At 40.7% G+C, this 18,066-nt stretch overlaps 1 protein-coding gene across 7 annotated transcripts in view; it reads right to left on the bottom strand.

The window, feature by feature from the left end:
* The window catches only part of Poc5 (POC5 centriolar protein), a 48,850-nt gene that overhangs the window by 15,006 nt on the left and 15,778 nt on the right, over nt 1-18,066 (bottom strand). For 5 of the 7 annotated variants that reach the window (XM_016004202.3, XM_076552089.1, XM_076552090.1 and 2 more), the window contains 6 exons: nt 17,817-17,888; nt 16,362-16,567; nt 14,102-14,278; nt 12,068-12,172; nt 9,410-9,589; nt 795-948 (listed from right to left, as the gene is read on the bottom strand). In XM_016004202.3, the coding sequence (XP_015859688.1) occupies nt 795-948; nt 9,410-9,589; nt 12,068-12,172; nt 14,102-14,278; nt 16,362-16,567; nt 17,817-17,888 (894 nt within the window). The remainder of the gene's footprint in view (nt 1-794; nt 949-9,409; nt 9,590-12,067; nt 12,173-14,101; nt 14,279-16,361; nt 16,568-17,816; nt 17,889-18,066) is intronic. The other 2 variants (XM_042261650.2, XM_076552091.1) reach the window with 2 other exon arrangements.

Raw genomic sequence — 18,066 nt, 5'->3', positions numbered from 1 at the left:
AACAAGATGAAATCCTCTCTGATTTCTCAGCAGTCCCCAGTTGGATGTCATTTGAGGTAACACTGAAGAGGTGGGCTGGAGACTGAAGACGACAACTGGACGCTGAGCAGGAGGGCCTTACATGACCATCTTGACTTACAGAGTGCCTCCTGCTCCTTCACTGCCTCTCGGTGAGAGTCCCCTGAAGCAGCTCTGTTACAGGCTTTGCTTGGAGAAGGGGTCTAAGGCCCACTGAGGGAACTGGCCCCACTCTACACTGGTAGCAAATGGTTGTGGTCATGTGTTCTAATCCATACAGACAAAACTATTACAAAGAGACTCCAGGTTTACATAGACTTAAAAAAAATATTTTACTGACAAAATAGGTTTTAGGAAACCATGACTAGGTTAGAAATATTTAATCAACAAACCTGTCTATGAAATGTGGCAACTTACACAAAAATGAAAATAGAAATTTAATGTTTAGAGGCATCAAAATGTTAAATGTTACAATTATTTCGGCTGTGCACGGTGATGCACTCCTAAACTTCCAGTCCACAGAAGGCTGAAGCAGGGCATGGATTTGAGGCCAACTTGGGTTATATAGTTAGATGCTGGAATCATTTGGACACTGAGCTTAAGTAAGAATTGAGAGGTACAATGAATAAGATGACTGACTACTATGGTGGATTTAGAGCTGGGCATGAGCCCATGAGAGCACACACCAGAGACGGGGAGACAAGCACACTCACTGCAGAACATTCCCCTCAAGTTCCTTTTGAAACTGAGCAGAGAACCATCCATGAATTCCTCACCTGCATCATTTTTGTTCTGAAATATGGTCATGGCTTCAAGGTTTAATGCGCATACTCCCCTCATGAACGCTTTCTTCATAGAGTCTTCAAAGTGCTCTTTTTCTTGTTGCATTCTTTGAATCTCAGCTTTTGCATTTTCCAAAGCTCCAGATAACTAAAGAATTACACACAAGGGGAGAGGATTGAAACACAAGAAGGATTATTATTGTCAAAAAGCAGACTAAGGTTATTCTTTGCTATTAATCTACTTATTTAACTTTTTGAGACAAGGTCTTATGTAGCCCAGGCTTGTCTCTAACTTGCCATGTCGTCAAGGGTGACCTTGAAATCATCCTTCTATCTCTACCTCCCAAGTGCTCAGGTTACAGATATTTGCTGTCATGTCCAGCAAAAATGTGGCTTTTTATTTCTTTTTTAAACTATGTAACTTTTACGCAGGATATTAAGTAAAATATATTCATACATGCCACACATGACTCATATTCCTTTGAGAAGATAAAAACTAACTAAAATTCTTGAATATTAACAGAATTTTTGAAAAGTAAAGGCTATTTACAGAATTTAAAGTACACAGTAAATTTTGGTAAAACCTACTTTCCCATAGACCAAACCTAAAAAGATTACATCTTTTCTGTATGCCATTATATATTATTATAAAAATTATTTAGAGAGGTAGACAGGCCCGGTGGCGGAGACAAGCAGACGCAGGTAGGCCTGTGGCGGCGGCCCGTGGAGGTAGACGGGCCCAGCGGCGGCAGCCGACAGGGACATTCAGGCCCAGCGGCGGTCCACAGAGGTAGACAGGCCTGGCGGCGGAGACAAGCAGACACAGGTAGGCCTGTGGCGGCGGCCCGTGGAGGTAGACGGGCCCAGTGGCGGCAGCCGACAGGGAAACTCAGACCCGGCGGCAGCCGGCAGAGACATTCAGGCCCAGCGGCGGCCCACAGAGGTAGACGGGCCCAGCGGCGGCCCGCTGAGGTAAACGGCCCGGCGGCAGCGGCCAACAGGGACATTCAGTCCCGGCGGCAGCAGCTGACAGTGACATTCAGTCCCGGCTGCAGCAGGCAGAGACATTCAGACCCGGTGGCGGCCCCCAGAGGCAGACAGACCCAGCGGCAGCTGACAGGGACATACAGGTCCGGCGGCGGACCGCAGAGGTAGACAGGCCCATGGACGGAGACAAGCAGACGCAGCTTGGAACTGGGACGCCCCTAACCCCAACATCTGGGGAAGAAGCTATCTCCGTGGGTCAGAACCAGAACGAATCTGAACACTCCGTCTGAGGACAACCCAGGGCCCAGCTGCTGACCCTGTGAAACCCAACAACTTGGAGGTGTTGGTGAGACTACCCTGCTCAGCTGAAACCCATCTGGGCGAGGATTCAGATGCCTACAGTTTAAAGTCTGAAGAAACAAGATCAGCTGAGGAGTTGACAAATGAACAAAACATGACCTGGGAACACAGAAGAAGGCGCTACCCAGACACCAAACCAGATCACCAGAATCATAAGTATATATTCACCGACTAAGATCAGCTGCCCCTGAAGAAATAGCCCAATAGCACTAATTTAACCAAGAACTCCTACTAAACCAAGACTAAAAATTAGAACAAGAGAGGCACTCTCAGACACAGACACCACCTGCACCGCACAGAGGAAGAGATGAGTAGACGCCAGTGCAAAAATACAGGCAACAACATAAAGACCTATATGGCAACATCAGAACCTAGTGATTCTACACCTGCAAGACCTAAACATACCATGACAGAAGAAACAGAAGAAATCAACCCTAAAAATGACATTAAGAAGATGATAGAGGCCCTTAAAGAAGAAATAAAACATTCCCTCAATGAGGAAATAAAAACTTTCCTTAAAGAGGAAATGAAAAACTACCTTAAAGAGGAAATAAAAACTTTCCTTAGAGAGGAAATTAAAAAACTCCCTTAAAGAGGAAATAAAAACTTCCCTTAAAGAGGAAATGAAAAACTCCATTAAAGAGGAAATAAAAAACTCCCTTAAAGAAATGGAAGAAAAAACGAACAAAAAATGGGAAGAAATCAAATCAAGCCAAGAAAAAGCAATTAAACAGATGAAAGAAACATTCCAAGATCTGAAAAATGAATTTGAGACAATAAAGAAAACACATGCTGAGGGAATGCTGGAAATAGAAATCCTGACTAAACGAACAGGAACTACAGAAACAAGCATAACCAACCGATTGCAAGAGATGGAACAGAGAATCTCTGACACTGAAGACACGATAGAGAAAATAGATTCGTCAGTCAAAGAAAACACTAAAGACAAAAAAGTCCTAACACAAAACGTCCAGGAAATTTGGGACACCATGAAAAGACCAAACCTAAGAATAATAGGGATAGAAGAAGGAGAAGAATACCAACTCAAAGGCACAGAAAATATATTCAACAAAATCATAGAAGAAAACTTTCCTAACCTAAAGAAAGAAACACCTATGAAGATACAAGAAGCTTACAGAACACCGAATAGGCTGGATCCAAAAAAAAGTCCCCTCGCCACATAATAATCAAAACACTAAACACACAGAATAAAGAAAAAATATTAAGAGCTGCAAAGGAAAAGGACCAAGTAACATATAAAGGCAAACCCATCAGAATAACACCAGACTACTCAATAGAGAGTATGAAAGCTAGAAGATCATGGACAAACCTCATGCAGACACTAAGAGACCATGGATGCCAACCCAGACTATTATACCCAGCAAAACTCTCAATCACCATAGGCGGAGTAAACAAAATATTCCAGGATAAAACCAGATTTAATCAATACCTGTCCACAAACCCAGCCCTACAGAAAGCACTAGAAGGGAAAATCCAGCCCAAAGAAGCTAAACACATCCATGAAAAATCAAGCAATAGATAATCCTACACCAACATACACCACAGAAGGACAACACAACACAACCAAAAAAATAACAGGAATTAACAATCACTGGTCATTAATATCCATCAATATCAATGGTCTCAACTCACCTATAAAAAGACACAGGCTAACAGAATGGATAAGAAAACAGGACCCATCCATATGCTGCATACAAGAAACACACCTTAACTCCAAAGACAGACACTACCTCCGAGTAAAGGGCTGGGAAAAGGTTTTCCAAGCAAATGGACCTAAGAAACAAGCTGGTGTAGCTATCCTAAATATCTAATAAAATAGACTTCAAACTAAAATCAATCAAAAGAGACCAGGATGGACATTACATATTCATCACAGGAAAAATCCACCAAGATGAAGTCTCGATTCTAAACATTTATGCTCCAAATACAAAAGCACCCACATTCATAAAAGAAACACTACTAAAGTTTAAAACGCACATCAAACCCCACACATTAGTAGTGGGAGATTTTAACACACCACTCTCACCAAAAGATAGATCTACCAGACTGAAACTTAACAAAGAAATAAAGGACCTAACAGATGTTATGACTCAAATGGACCTAATAGATATCTACAGAATATTCCATCCTAACACAAAAGAATATACCTTCTTCTCAGCACCCCATGGAACCTTCTCAAAAATTGACCACATGCTTGGACACAAAACAAATCTCAACAGATACAAAAAAATTGGAATAACCTCTTGTATCTTATCTTACCATGCCTTAAAGTTAGAACTCAATAACAACAAAAATTATAGAAAACCCACAAACTCATGGAAACTGAATAATGCCCACCTGAAACATCAATGGGTCAAGGAAGAAATAAAGACAGAAATTAAAGAGTTCCTAGAATTCAATGAAAATGAAAGTACAACATACCCAAACCTATGGGACACTATGAAAGCAGTGCTAAGAGGAAAATTCATAGCTCTAAATGCACACATAAAGAAGATGGGGCAATCCCATACCAATGAATTAACAGCACAACTGAAAGCTCTAGAACAAAAAGAAACAAACTCACCCAGGAGAAATAGACGCCAGGAAATAATCAAATTGAGGGCTGAAATCAACGAAATAGAAAACAAGAGAACAATACAAAAAATCAATGAAACAAAGAGTTGGTTCTTTGAAAAAATCAACAAGATAGACAAACCACTAGCCAAATTAACCAAAAGGCAAAGAGAGAGCACCCAAATTCACAAAATCAGAAATGAAAAGGGAGACATAACAACAGACAATGAGGAAATCCAGAGAATCATCAGATCATACTTCAAAAACCTGTACTCCACAAAAATGGAAAACCAGGAAGAAATGGACAATTTTCTGGATAAATACCACATACCAAAATTAAATCAAGACCAGATAAACCATTTAAATAGACCAATAACCCCTAAAGAAATAGAAACAGTCATCAAAAGTCTCCCAACCAAAAAAAGCCCAGGACCAGATGGTTTCAGTGCAGAATTCTACCAAACTTTCAAAGAAGAACTAATACCAATCCTCTTCAAAGTGTTCCACACAATAGAAACAGAAGGAACACTACCAAACTCTTTTTATGAGGCTACAATTACCCTGATACCCAAACCACACAAAGATGCAACAAAGAAAGAGAACTACAGACCAATCTCCCTCATGAACATTGATGCAAAAATACTCAACAAAATATTGGCAAACCGAATCCAAGAATACATCAAAACAATCATCCATCATGACCAAGTAGAATTCATCCCAGGGATGCAAGGATGGTTCAACATACGGAAATCAGTCAATGTAATACACCATATAAACAAACTGAAAGAAAAAAACCACATGATCATCTCCTTAGATGCTGAAAAAGCCTTTGACAAAATCCAACACCCCTTCATGATAAAGGTCTTAGAAAGATTAGGAATACAAGGAACATTTCTAAACATAATAAAAGCAATTTATAGCAAGCCAACAGCAAACATCAAATTAAATGGAGAGAAACTCAAAGCGATACCACTAAATTCAGGAACAAGACAAGGCTGTCCACTCTCCCCATATTTATTCAATATAGTACTAGAAGTTCTAGCTAGAGCAATAAGACAACAAAAGGAGATCAAAGGGATACAAATTGGCAAGGAAGAAGTCAAACTTTCACTATTTGCAGATGATATGATAGTATACATAAGTGACCCCAAAAACTCTACCAGGGAACTCCTACAGCTGATAAACTCCTTCAGTAAAGTGGCAGGATACAAGATCAACTCAAAAAAATCAGTAGCCCTCCTATACACAAATGATGAAAGGGCTGAGAAAGAAGTCAGAGAAACATCACCCTTTACAATAGCCACAAATAATATAAAATACCTTGGGATAACACTAACTAAACAAGTGAAAGACCTTTTTGATAAGAACTTTAAATCTCTAAAGAAAGAAATTGAAGAAGATATCAGAAAATGGAAGGATCTCCCATGCTCATGGATAGGTAGGATTAACATAGTAAAAATGGCAATCTTACCAAAAGCAATCTACAGATTCAATGCAATCCCCATCAAAATCCCAACACAATTCTTCACAGACTTGGAAAGAAAAATACTCAACTTTATATGGAAAGACAAAAGACCCAGGATAGCTAAAAGAATCCTATACGATAAAGCAACCCTTGGAGGCATCACCATCCCGGACCTCAAACTCTACTATAGAGCTATAGTAATAAAAACAGCTTAGTACTGGTATAAAAACCGACATACGGACCAATGGAATCAAATTGAAGACCCTGACATTAATCCATGCACATATGAACACCTGGTTTTTGACAAAGGAGCCAAAACTATACAATGGAAAAAAGAAAGTATCTTCAACAAATGGTGCTGGCATAACTGGATGTCAATATGTAAAAGATTACAAATAGATCCGTATCTGTCACCATGCACAAAACTCAAGTCCAAGTGGATCAAAGACCTAAACATAAATCCAGTTACACTAAACTTAATAGAAAAGAAAATAGGAAGCACTCTTGAACGCATTGGCACCGGAGACCATTTCCTAAATAAAACACCGACAGCACAGACCCTGAGCACAACCATTAATAAATGGGACCTCTCGAAACTGAGAAGCTTTTGCAGGGAAAAAGACACAGTCAATAAGACAAAAAGACAGCCAACAGATTGGGAAAAGATCTTCACCAACCCCACATCTGACAGAGGATTGATCTCCACAATATATAAAGAACTCAAGAAACTAGACATCAAAGCACTGAACAGTCCAATTAAAAAATGGGCTAAAGAGCTAAACAGAGAATTCACAAAACAAGAACTACAAATGGCTGAAAGACATTTAAAGAAATGCTCAACATCCTTAATCATCAGAGAAATGCAAATCAAAATGACTCTGAGATACCACTTTACACCTGTTAGAATGGCTAAGATCAAAAACACCAATGACAACCAATGTTGGAGAGGATGTGGAGCAAAGGGAACACTCCTCCACTGTTGGTGGGAATGTAAACTTGTACAACCACTGTGGAAATCAGTATGGCGGTTTCTCAGAAAATTAGGAATCGAACTACCTCAAGACCCAGCTATCCCACTCTTGGGCATATACCCAAGGAATGCTGATTCATACCATAAAGATACATGCTCAGCTATGTTCATAGCAGCACTATTTGTAATAGCCAGAACCTGGAAACAACCTAGATGCCCATCAACGGAAGAATGGATGAAAAAAATGTGGTACATATACACAATGGAGTACTACTCAGCAGAGAAAAACAATGAAAGCATGAAATTTGCAGGCAAATGGATGGAACTAGAAAAAATCATCCTGAGTGAAGTAACCCAAACCCAGAAAGACAGTTATGGTATGTACTCTCTCATTGGTGGATTCTAGATATAAAATAAAGAACAATCAGACCACAACCCATAGAACCATAGAGGCTATATATATAGCATGGAGGTCCCTAGGACGACTGTGGCATATAATAAATTTCAGTTTTACTCAATTATTAAAAAAAAATAGCCAAATGAATGGAAACACATGAACTATGAACCAAAGGCTGAGGGGCCCCCAGCTGGATCAGGCCCTCTGAATAGGTGAGACAGTTGATCGGCTTGATCAGTTTGGGAGGCAACTAGGCAGTGGGACCAAGTCCTGTGCTCATGGCATGAGTTGGCTGTTTGAAACCTGGAACTTATGCAGGGACACTTGGCTCAGTCTGGGAGGAAGGGACTGGACCTCCCTGGACTGAGTCTACCAAGTTGATCACAGTCCTCGGGGGAGGACTTGTCCTGGAGGTGGGAATGGAGGGTGGGCTGGGGGTAAGGGGAGGGGGTGGGAGGGGGGAGAATAGGGGAACCCATGGCTGATATGTAGAACTGAATGGTATTGTAAAATAAAAAAATATATATATAAAAAAATTATTTATTTCTGTATGTTTGTACATGTTTGTGCAGATGCATGTGTATGGATGCACATGTGTTATCTGTGTGTGCATGTGGAGGTCAGAGATCAACCTAGGTGTTTTCTTTGGTTCCTGTCCACCTTGTTTTCTGAGGCAGGTCTCTCACAGGTATGGGACCCACTGATCTGGTTAGCTTACTGCAGTGAGGCCCAGGGAGCCTCCTGTCTAGGCTCCACAGTGCTGGGATTACAAGGACACAACACTGAGCCCAGCTCTTTAAGAAAGTAGAATTGGAGCTGGAGAGATGGCTCAGAGGTTAAGAGCACTGGCTACTCTTCCAGAGGTCCTGAGTTCAATTCCCAGCAACCACATGGTGGCTCACAGCCATCTGTAATGAGATCTGGTGCCCTCTTCTGGCCTGCAGTCATACATGCTGTATACATAATAAATAAATCTTTAAAAAAAAAAAAAAAAAAGAAAGTAGAATTGAACTTGGTTCCTCCTGCCCATAAGGTAAGTAGTTTACTGACTGAGACATCTCTCTAGCTCTGTAAAATTTATTTTTATATTATTTAGTGTCATAAGAAAGACTTTCTTTTTCCTTTTAATAGGATTTCAAAAGGCCCTTTGCATTCTAAATGTCTAGTTTTCCTCTCCCCCTTTCATGATCCAAATGATTTCCTATGGAAACAATGTTAATTCTATTATTGAAAGCCAGAGGAAAAATAATTCAATTTATATACATCTGCTTTATATCAAATTTACATATAAGCATAGTTTATTTAAATTAATAAAGATAAACATCTTTAAATTTTTGTTCTTGGCTATATAAACACTAAAAAAAAATCATAGCCTAACTTATAGTGAGTCTATACATTCCTTCTATATACAAAGTAGACATTTTATTTTTTATTTATTCTTCTCTCATATATTATATCCTGACCAATTCCCCCCACTCTCAGTCCCCCACCGCACCTCCCCTCTCCCTCAGATCCATTCCTCCTCTGCTTCCCTTCAGAAAAGAGCAGGTCTCCCAGGGATGTGCACTGAACATGGCGTAACAAGTTACAACAAGACTAGGCACAACTCTCACATCAAGGCTGGACGAGTAGGAAGAACCCAGTAGGAAGAAAAGGGTCCCAAGAGCAGATGAAAGGGTCAGAGACACCCCCGCTGCTAGGATTCCCACAAGAGCACCAAGCTACACAACCATAGCACATAGCAAAGGACCTAGCTCAGACCCACACAGGCTCTGTGATTCTTGCTTCAGTTTCTGTGAGCCTTAGGACCCTTTGGTTGATTCTGTGGGCCGTGTTCTTGTTTGAAAACAGCTTACCATGGCAAGTTTGGCTTCATAGTCATTGGAGAGCTGCACACAGACTTCTTCAGCCCTTGCCTGGCACGCGCGCTCCACCACTTCTTTCCACTGCCTCTGCACCACAGAACGCCAGCCCTTCCAGACTTTCTTCAGCAAAGTTCTCTGGAAGTACTGGTCAGCCAGTTTACCTTCATAGACCTGAACAAAAGCAACACGCAACCTCAGAACCACAGAGAACTGGCAAATGCACGGGCAGTGTAACAAAAAATAGATGGTGGGAAGTGCATGAGTGTTATCACTAATCCTGTCCATCACTCTGCTGTACATGGAAACTGGCTTAGAGAGGTTCAGGAACCAGCATGGCCACAGGGGGAGACGTCAGAGTTGCCTGGTTCTAGAGCCTGTGTTCTTAGCCATGAGATCACAGCTCAACATGGCTTATCAAGTCAATAGAAAAAACAACAAAAACTTGTCACCTCAGTCATGGGTCTGCATGACCTCTGCTGAAAGCAGGAGCAGAGAGTCAGAGAAAGGCTGGAAGGCAACAAGGTGGTGGCTATGGTTCAGGCTGTACTACATTCTCTTTCCTTTGGTGGAAAAAGTTAATTCACTCAACTCACACTGTCGTCACACTCCACACCAAGCTGAACAGAACAGGGAACATAAACTATTTTTCTTTTCTTTTTCTTTTTTTTTTTTTTTTTTTTCGAGACAGGGTTTCTCTGTGTTGTTTTGATGCCTGTCCTGGAACTCACTCTATAGCCCAGGCTGGTCTCAAACTCACAGATCCATCTGCCTCTGCCTCCCGAGTGCTGGGATTAAAGGCATGTGCCACCACCGCACGGCATAAACTATTTTTCTTCGATCAGTGCGTGCTTTTCAAGTAGTTGCATGTCTTCATTTTCTTAAAATTAAGATACTATTCAAAAGTGATGGCAACTTGACAAGTCCAGCCAGCATTTAAAAATATACATTCTCATCATGAGTCACTTAATACATAATTTTAAATTATGGCACTCATTTTAGACAGTCTCATCAATCAATCAAATCTATCTACTCTATCTACCTACCACCTACCTACCTTCCTCCTGTGTGTGGTGTATGCATGCTCACATGGGCATGTACATGTATGTATGTACGTGTAGGTCAGAGGTCCATGTAGGTTATCTTACTCTATTTCTCCACCTTAGTTTTAGAGGCTGACTCAGCTGGGGTGGTCAGAAGTTCTAGGGATCCTCCGGTCTCCCCCCAGTGCTGTTATGCCTGGCTTTGATTTGGGTGCTAGAGATGTGAGCTCAGGCCCTAATGCCTATGCCGCAGTCACTTTACTGACTGAGCCCTGTCCCCAACCCCCAGACAGTTTGTTTCAACGTGATGCATGTGTATTTGATCCACTTGGATTAATACAAGGTACTCTTAAAGGAGATTCATGATAATTTTCTTCATAAGCATTGATCTCTTAGGACTACTCCAGGGCTATGTGAACATAGTCTATACAATCTATATTCGTTTCCATTATCTCTATATTAATTTCCTTTATCTATGTCTTTTTCTGGCATATACGTACTCATACTTTTCTGTGTTTTGAACAAAGTTATTTTTAGTTTTGTATACATGTGTGTCCGTGAACATGCACACAGGCACCTGTGGAGGCCAGAGGCGGTAGATCCCTGGGGCCGGAGCTGCAGCTGGTTGTGACCCACCTTCTGTGGGTGCTGGGGACTGAGGTCCTCTGCAAGAGCAGCAGGCACTCTGAACTGCTGCGCCTTTTCTCCAGCCCCACTTTTCTACTTTTAACAGTGTTTTGTCCTTTAAAAGACAGTCTTGTTATGCATGCTAAGCTGACAATTCACAATCCTCCTGCCTCAGCCTGTTGATTGCTCCGATCACAGTTCATACAAACATTTCTGGCCTCGGTAATATATTGTTCTTTATTACTTTAATAAAGAACAAATATCACAAAAATATCACTATTTTTGATACACTGTTTCAGCATTTACTTAAAGTAATGATATTCAGGTATAACCTTGTAAAAACCTATTTAACATGACCTTCTTTGAGTCTCACACTAAGTTAAGTCTGGACGAACACCACCTGTATCATTGGATGTGTAAATATAGGAGTATCTGTTTATGAAGAGGTTGTGTTTGACTATTTATTATCATCAGCATTTCTTTTAGAGCCAGCGTCTTGCTATGGTGCCCAGGCTGGGCTCAGACACCAGGCTCCAGTGATCCCCCTGCTGCAGCCTCCTGAGTAGCTGAGAACACACAGCCATGCTGCTCCTCTTGGAGAGACATGTCAGAAGCAGAAACAATGGAGGAAGCAAATGACCCGCTTAAGGCCATACATTCTTTTTCCAAATAATTGCTTCCGAGGTCAGGTCTTGGAAAAGAGTCTCATTACCAAGGCATTTGTAAGTTAGGTACAGTCCTTGTTAAACTACAATGAAGCAGCAAATGGTTTATCTGTCATGAAATATGCGTCCTACTTTAATACCATCTGAGAGGTATTTTTCTAAATGCATCAAACTCAAATTTCTTTGAAATCAGAGCAACATTCTGACCTAATTTATATTGACTCATTAGAAAACAAATCTTTGACTTTACCAAGAGTTCTAGGGAGCCACCCTAAAGTCTCACTGATAACTGACAGTGGTCATCTGTTTATACTCACTTCCTGTCTTGCTTTGACATGGCCGATTCGCCAGTGGAAGAAGGTTTTCATTAACTCTATCCTTTCCTTTTGCTTGCCGATGGCATGAGACAAGCTGGAAATCACCTGTGAATGTAATAACCCAGTTACTGGGATGCTATCACAGAGGCAACTGACTTCGGGGAAGGGCACACATCCTTATGTGTTTGATTCTGTCTTAAGCTGGAGGGTGCCTGCCTGGCTGCTCAGCTTATTCATTTTTTGAAAGTCATTTCCTCATGCTATAGAGAATAATATGGGTATCTACACTAGTCATCAATCAGCTCATCTTTCTGTTTTTTGAAATAGTCTCACTATGTAGCTTAGGCTGAACTCAAACTTGTGATTCTCCTCCTACTCAGAGTCCTGAGTGCTGGGATTGCAGGCATCTGCCAGCATGCTCAGCATAGACTATTATCACAAAGGCCATGTTTCCCACGTGAATGATGGGAAAAAGGGAAAGAAATCTTCATTGTGTATATCATGCTACTCTCCAATAGAGTTCACATGCATGAGGATAACATACTGATTACCATTTCCCTCATGAAGATAACTGTGCATTTGAAAGTTCTGTTACATGTGTATAAAGTCTGTACTTAGGTGACTTATAGAAAGGGCCTGCTTTGAAATGTCTTCCTAGTCCTTGACCTTGGATATAGAAGTGTCTCAGTGTTTAATTACTTTGTGATTTCAACAGATTTATAAAAGCAATAGTTCTGTTTTAATGGTTTTCTTGAATGACATTATTACTATGCTTAAAAAAAGCATTTAACTCTTAAGATAAACTCTCTTTTTCAGAGAACCGTGTAACACACTGGAAGGACCTCCTCAGTAAACCACAAACACTTACCACAAGACACTGAGTCCTAGTTTATGTTTTCCCCCCTTAGAGACAAAAGTCTTGCTGTGTTCACAGCTGGTCTTGAACCTGTGATTCTCCTTGCCTCCACCTCTTAAATACAGAGATTACACGCATACCATGCCCAGCCTTGCTTTCCCTTTCTAAATATAAAAGGGCATTCTAAGTTGTCCACTACATTCTATGTCTTAAGCTGGATGGTGATATATGGCTGTTCATTTAATCCATTTTCATAAATAGAACATAAACATACTCATTTTGTATGATACTTCAGGGTCAGAAAAATCAGAAGTTTGAAGATAATAGAGAAAATGACTGACAATGTTTCAAACAAAGGAAACTACATTAAATGTTTGATTTTCTACTATACCCATAAAGAACAAAAACAATGTACATCTGGAAAAACATCATCTTGCTTGCTGTGTAGATTATGTCTATAATCCCATAAGTTAGGAGACAGCCAGGACTTGAGAGGCCAGCCTGGGCTACACACTGAGTTGGAGGCCAGCCTAGGCGACACAGTGAGACCCTGTCTCAAAAAGTCAAGCAATAATGAACCTGCCACTTTTATCTGATTCATTAAACACCCGAGTGCTACTTCTCCAGGCAAGCTGCTGAGGTGTCTGCCCTGAGTCCTTCTGTAACATCTAGCACATTCACCTCCATAAACAGATGGGCGTCAGCAGGGGCACAGATTCACTTTGCTTATGATGTGATTAGGAGGCCAAAAACTCGGACCAGTTTGAACTCTACCCTCGGGTTTCTAAGAAGTCAAGAGGAAGTAAAGAGTATTTCCTGTGTTTATCTCCATCCGTGAACAAATACATCTCCCTGATAGAATTTGAGATGCTCATCCTGTCATCTCCAAGGATGAAGATGTAGGGAATGCTGGCTCCTTAATGCCAATGACTGTTACAAAAACGACGAGGCAGAAGAACCTAGTATGTCTGTGTCTACACTGCTCAGACTCTTCAAACACCAGCAGACACCAAAGCCAGAGCTCTGGATGGAACCCTCTACACCTGGCCTACTAAGAGGGCTGTGCACTTAGTTTTTCTTTCTGCCTTACAGGAGCAGGATAATCAGTAGTTCTCAGGACTGTATTTCCACTGAGAACCTGCTGAGTCTCACTCAAAGGGAGGCATAGAAAAGAGGACCTCATCCTTTCTTCCGATGGAAACTTCAAAAGCTTTCTGCAGCTCCTTCAAGTCCGCGATCTGGCTGGAGAGCTGCTTGACAAGTGCCGCATGCCTCTCCTTCTCTTTCTTCATCTCCATGCGGTGCCAGTCAATAAAATTAAGTCTCCACTTACTTAGTTCGGATATAATGTTTGTCTGAAGAGAAAACATACTGAAAATAAGTTATTTGTTCTTTCAAATCATTCTTAAAATTAAACTGAACATAAACATTAAAAAAGACCAGGTCAAAACAAGAGCTATTAAAAAAAAATCACAACACACTAATAAATGATGTTTGCAAGTTCAGCAGCCGTGGCTCTTCACAGTTCATTCACCACACCAAGGGAACTAGTTTTCCATTTTATGTTACTTTGTATGAAATCTTATGACATTAAAAAAAAAATCGGGTTTTATTCACTAAACTCTTTTGTGTAGTCATAGACTTAAATGTCCATACTAAAATAGATTAGGTGGGGCTGGAGGGAGGGCTCAGCAGTTAGTTATGAGCACTGGCTGCTCTTCTAGAAGAGCTGAGCTCAGAGCTCAATTCCTAGCACTCATGTGGTGGCTAGCCATCTGAACTCTAGTCCTATGGGATCGGATACCTTCTCCTGTCATTCCACGGGCATGCAAGCACTTACATACATGGAGGCAAGATATCCCTACACATAGGATTAAAAAAATAAAATGTCAAAACCGTGTAAACAAAAAATGGATCAGGTGAAGAAATGCAGGAGTACGGGCTAAGCTGAGGCCCAATGATTGGCTGATTAGCGGTGGTGGTGGTAGGTGAAACCATGGTGCTGAAGTTTTCCCCAAAAGAATTTCCCACAATAGTTACCTTACAACAAAGAGCTAAGCTCATTTACCCTACTGACGGGCATGAGTGAAAACACCAAGTAATCAATGCTCATCTAAAACCAACAAAAGCCTTCAATAAATAGTATTGGTGGACAGAAAACAGTTTGAATGGTTGTCTGTGCAATACGGCAACAGATCTCCCCTATCCCCACCCCAGGAAACCTATCCCAAGGGGAGGATGGTAGACACAGCTCCAGAGTATTGCTAGAGTTTAAAGTTTCAAATAACAGGAAGATACAGAAGTCACAGAATTCACATGATCATAATTTTATATATGTAAATACATAATTATATGCTTCAGAAAAGTTCATTTACTCCATTTTTAGAATAGTTAGATCATATTACTTAAAAAGATATTTGTTTTAAATTATGTGTAAGTCTCTGTATGGGTATGTGAACATCAGCGTAGGTGTCCATGAGGCCAGAGGTTTCAGATGCTATGGCTAGAGTTCCAGCAGGTTGTGACCCATTGACAGGGTGTTGGAAACTGAACTTCAATCCTCTGCAAGAGTAGGACTTTTGCTCTTAATTACTGGGCCATCTGTCCAGCCCTCTCCATTAAAAAAAAAAATAGTAAAAGTTGGGACATTTCTGTAATACTGTTTTATTGGCAGGCTACTAACATCATCCAACAAAAATATTTTCATAGAATCTTCAGACATATATTGTGGCTACTATAAAATTAATATACATTGGTAGTATATATTTTTTAAACATAAAAGGTCCTCCAATCTCAGCCTCCCAAGCAGCTGGGACTCCAAGTGTATGGCCCTCCTAACACTCTATGTGTCAGCACTACGGTCTGAAGGGACTGAAATAGTGTCCGTCATCACTGCATGTCGTCAAGAAGCCCTTTCAAACACACAAGAAATGTGGTGGAACATACAGAATCCTAGCAACTCCTTAAATAAAACCTTGCAACTCAAAGCATGGTTTAGAAACCAGAAATATTACCTAGGAGCATAATAAAAACATGTAATGTTAGGCCCTATCTAAAACAAACTGAGTACAACCCACAGCTCAACAAGAAACCAAGGCAGTTCATATGTGCATTAAAGACCAAGAAGCATAAATCTAAGACACTGGATGGATCATCCCAGGAACCTAAAGGTTTAGGTTTTTGTTTTCTAGGAAAGAAAGAAAGAAAGAAAGAAGGAAGGAAGGAAGGAAGGAAGGAAGGAAGGAAGGAAGGAAGGAAGGAAGGAAGGAAGGAAGGAAAGAAAAGAAAGAAAAGAAAGAAAAGAAAGAAAAGAAAGAAAAGAAAGAAAGAAAGAAAGAAAGAAAGAAAGAAAGAAAGAAAGAAAGAAAGAAAGGAAGAAAATAGAGAGTAGGCTCAAGTGTCAGACTACAGCACGCTGGAGCAGAGCAGCCGCAATACCTTCAGACCTGAACTCCAGAGGTCAAGTACATTCTCCACCTTCTGAAGATTTTCATCAGAAACAAGACGGTCGCCCACAATCATTTCATGGGCATCTGTACGAGTAGAAGCAGAGGCTGGTGAGGAAGAGTCACCTAAAACATGTGAACTGAAAAAATCCATGACTGGATGAGAGACCTTCCTGGGTGACAGGACCGGGGATGCCCCTAGAAGAAAGGCAAAGCAGTCAAGCAGCAGCCAGGTCAAACGGAAAATCCTCCAACCAGCAAAGGCATATTAAAGGCTTCCAGACGTCTGTCAACTCTGGAGGCTGAGGAAAGCACAGAGAAGTTCCCCTTGAGGTACACTCAGTGTGGGTGATTGTGCTATCAGTGCTGACATCGACGGAGGTTTGACTGGCATGAGATGCCTCCTGTACCCCTCCTACCCTTCACAAAGGGCTCTCAGGACAAACAAGGATGGGTCCTATCCTAGACCAGTATGAACCGAAAACCACACCATCACATTAACATTGACAAAGTGCCTTTTATGTTGCTGTGATAAAAATGTTTAAGGGTTAGCACACACATGCCATCCTAAGAGGAAGGTATTTTCTCGACCTTAAGGAGAAAACCGAGGCTTGTAGAATTAATTAACCAAGTGAGGGTGGTTGTATATAGATCACTATTGCTTTATATTCAGTGCTGGTACCAACCTACCATCCTTAAGATTTGATAATTTAAAGGGGCTGATTAGTTTATCAGATACTATGGATAGGAAATATGTACACCAATCTTCATGCCTGTACATATACACACAACTCTCATCACTTGCTATTATCCAGGGAGTGGAGGAGAGCTAGAGCCAGACAGATTAACTGGCCTCTACCTCTACAAAGCATAAAATAGAAAAGGCAATCTAATCTATTCCAGATTTACTAGAATGACACTATCCATCACCATTTCTCATTTATTCTACATTAACTATAAAGATTCTAATAACCAGGACTGAAGGCTTTCCTATCTTTCTTGCAGAATGAATCAAGGGCAGAATTACTATAGAACTTGTTATTTAAAAGCAAATCTTTCCAGAACTCCTTGCAAGAAGGGAAATTATTCCCTAAGTTGTATAATTGCTATGTAATATATATCTGCTTTCCCCTTTTTGTTCGTTTTTCTGAGATAGACCCTATGTAGCCCAGGTTGGCCTTAAACTTGTCCTAAGTGGTGGGATTGTAAGCATATTCCAATAGGCTCTGTGCTTTTATTGTTGAAAATATATATTCACTGTTTACAAAATAGAATCATACAACGTAAGAGTTTGAAAGACCACCTTCAAAGATACTGCCCAAGATTTAAATATTATCATGTAAACTAGCAACAAGAGCATTTTAAGATCTGGTTATTAAGTACTATGCTGACATTACTCCTGTTAGCACACTGTCAATACTGAAACAAACAGGAAATGTCATCTCACCTGATTTTGAATGGCTGGACATGTCACATCCTTTTCCAACTTCCATTGCAGTTTCTTTTACAGGGTTATTTCCTGAAAAAAAAAAAAAGGTTTTTAAAATTAAACTGAACTACTGAAATCAAAATGTGTGTATGCACTGTAAAGATAATGGCTTCGCTGTGGCATTCTCAGGCTGCAGATGACATACACATCCCTTCCTTCCTCTGGTGTCCCTGCTCTTCTGATCCTCTCCCTTTTAAACAGTACTCCT

This window comes from Peromyscus maniculatus, chromosome 15 (genome assembly GCF_049852395.1).
Source record: "Peromyscus maniculatus bairdii isolate BWxNUB_F1_BW_parent chromosome 15, HU_Pman_BW_mat_3.1, whole genome shotgun sequence".
Classification (NCBI taxonomy): domain Eukaryota; kingdom Metazoa; phylum Chordata; class Mammalia; order Rodentia; family Cricetidae; genus Peromyscus; species Peromyscus maniculatus.
Note: the sequence above shows the minus strand (reverse complement) of the source record. Positions and strands in the feature narration are given on the sequence as shown.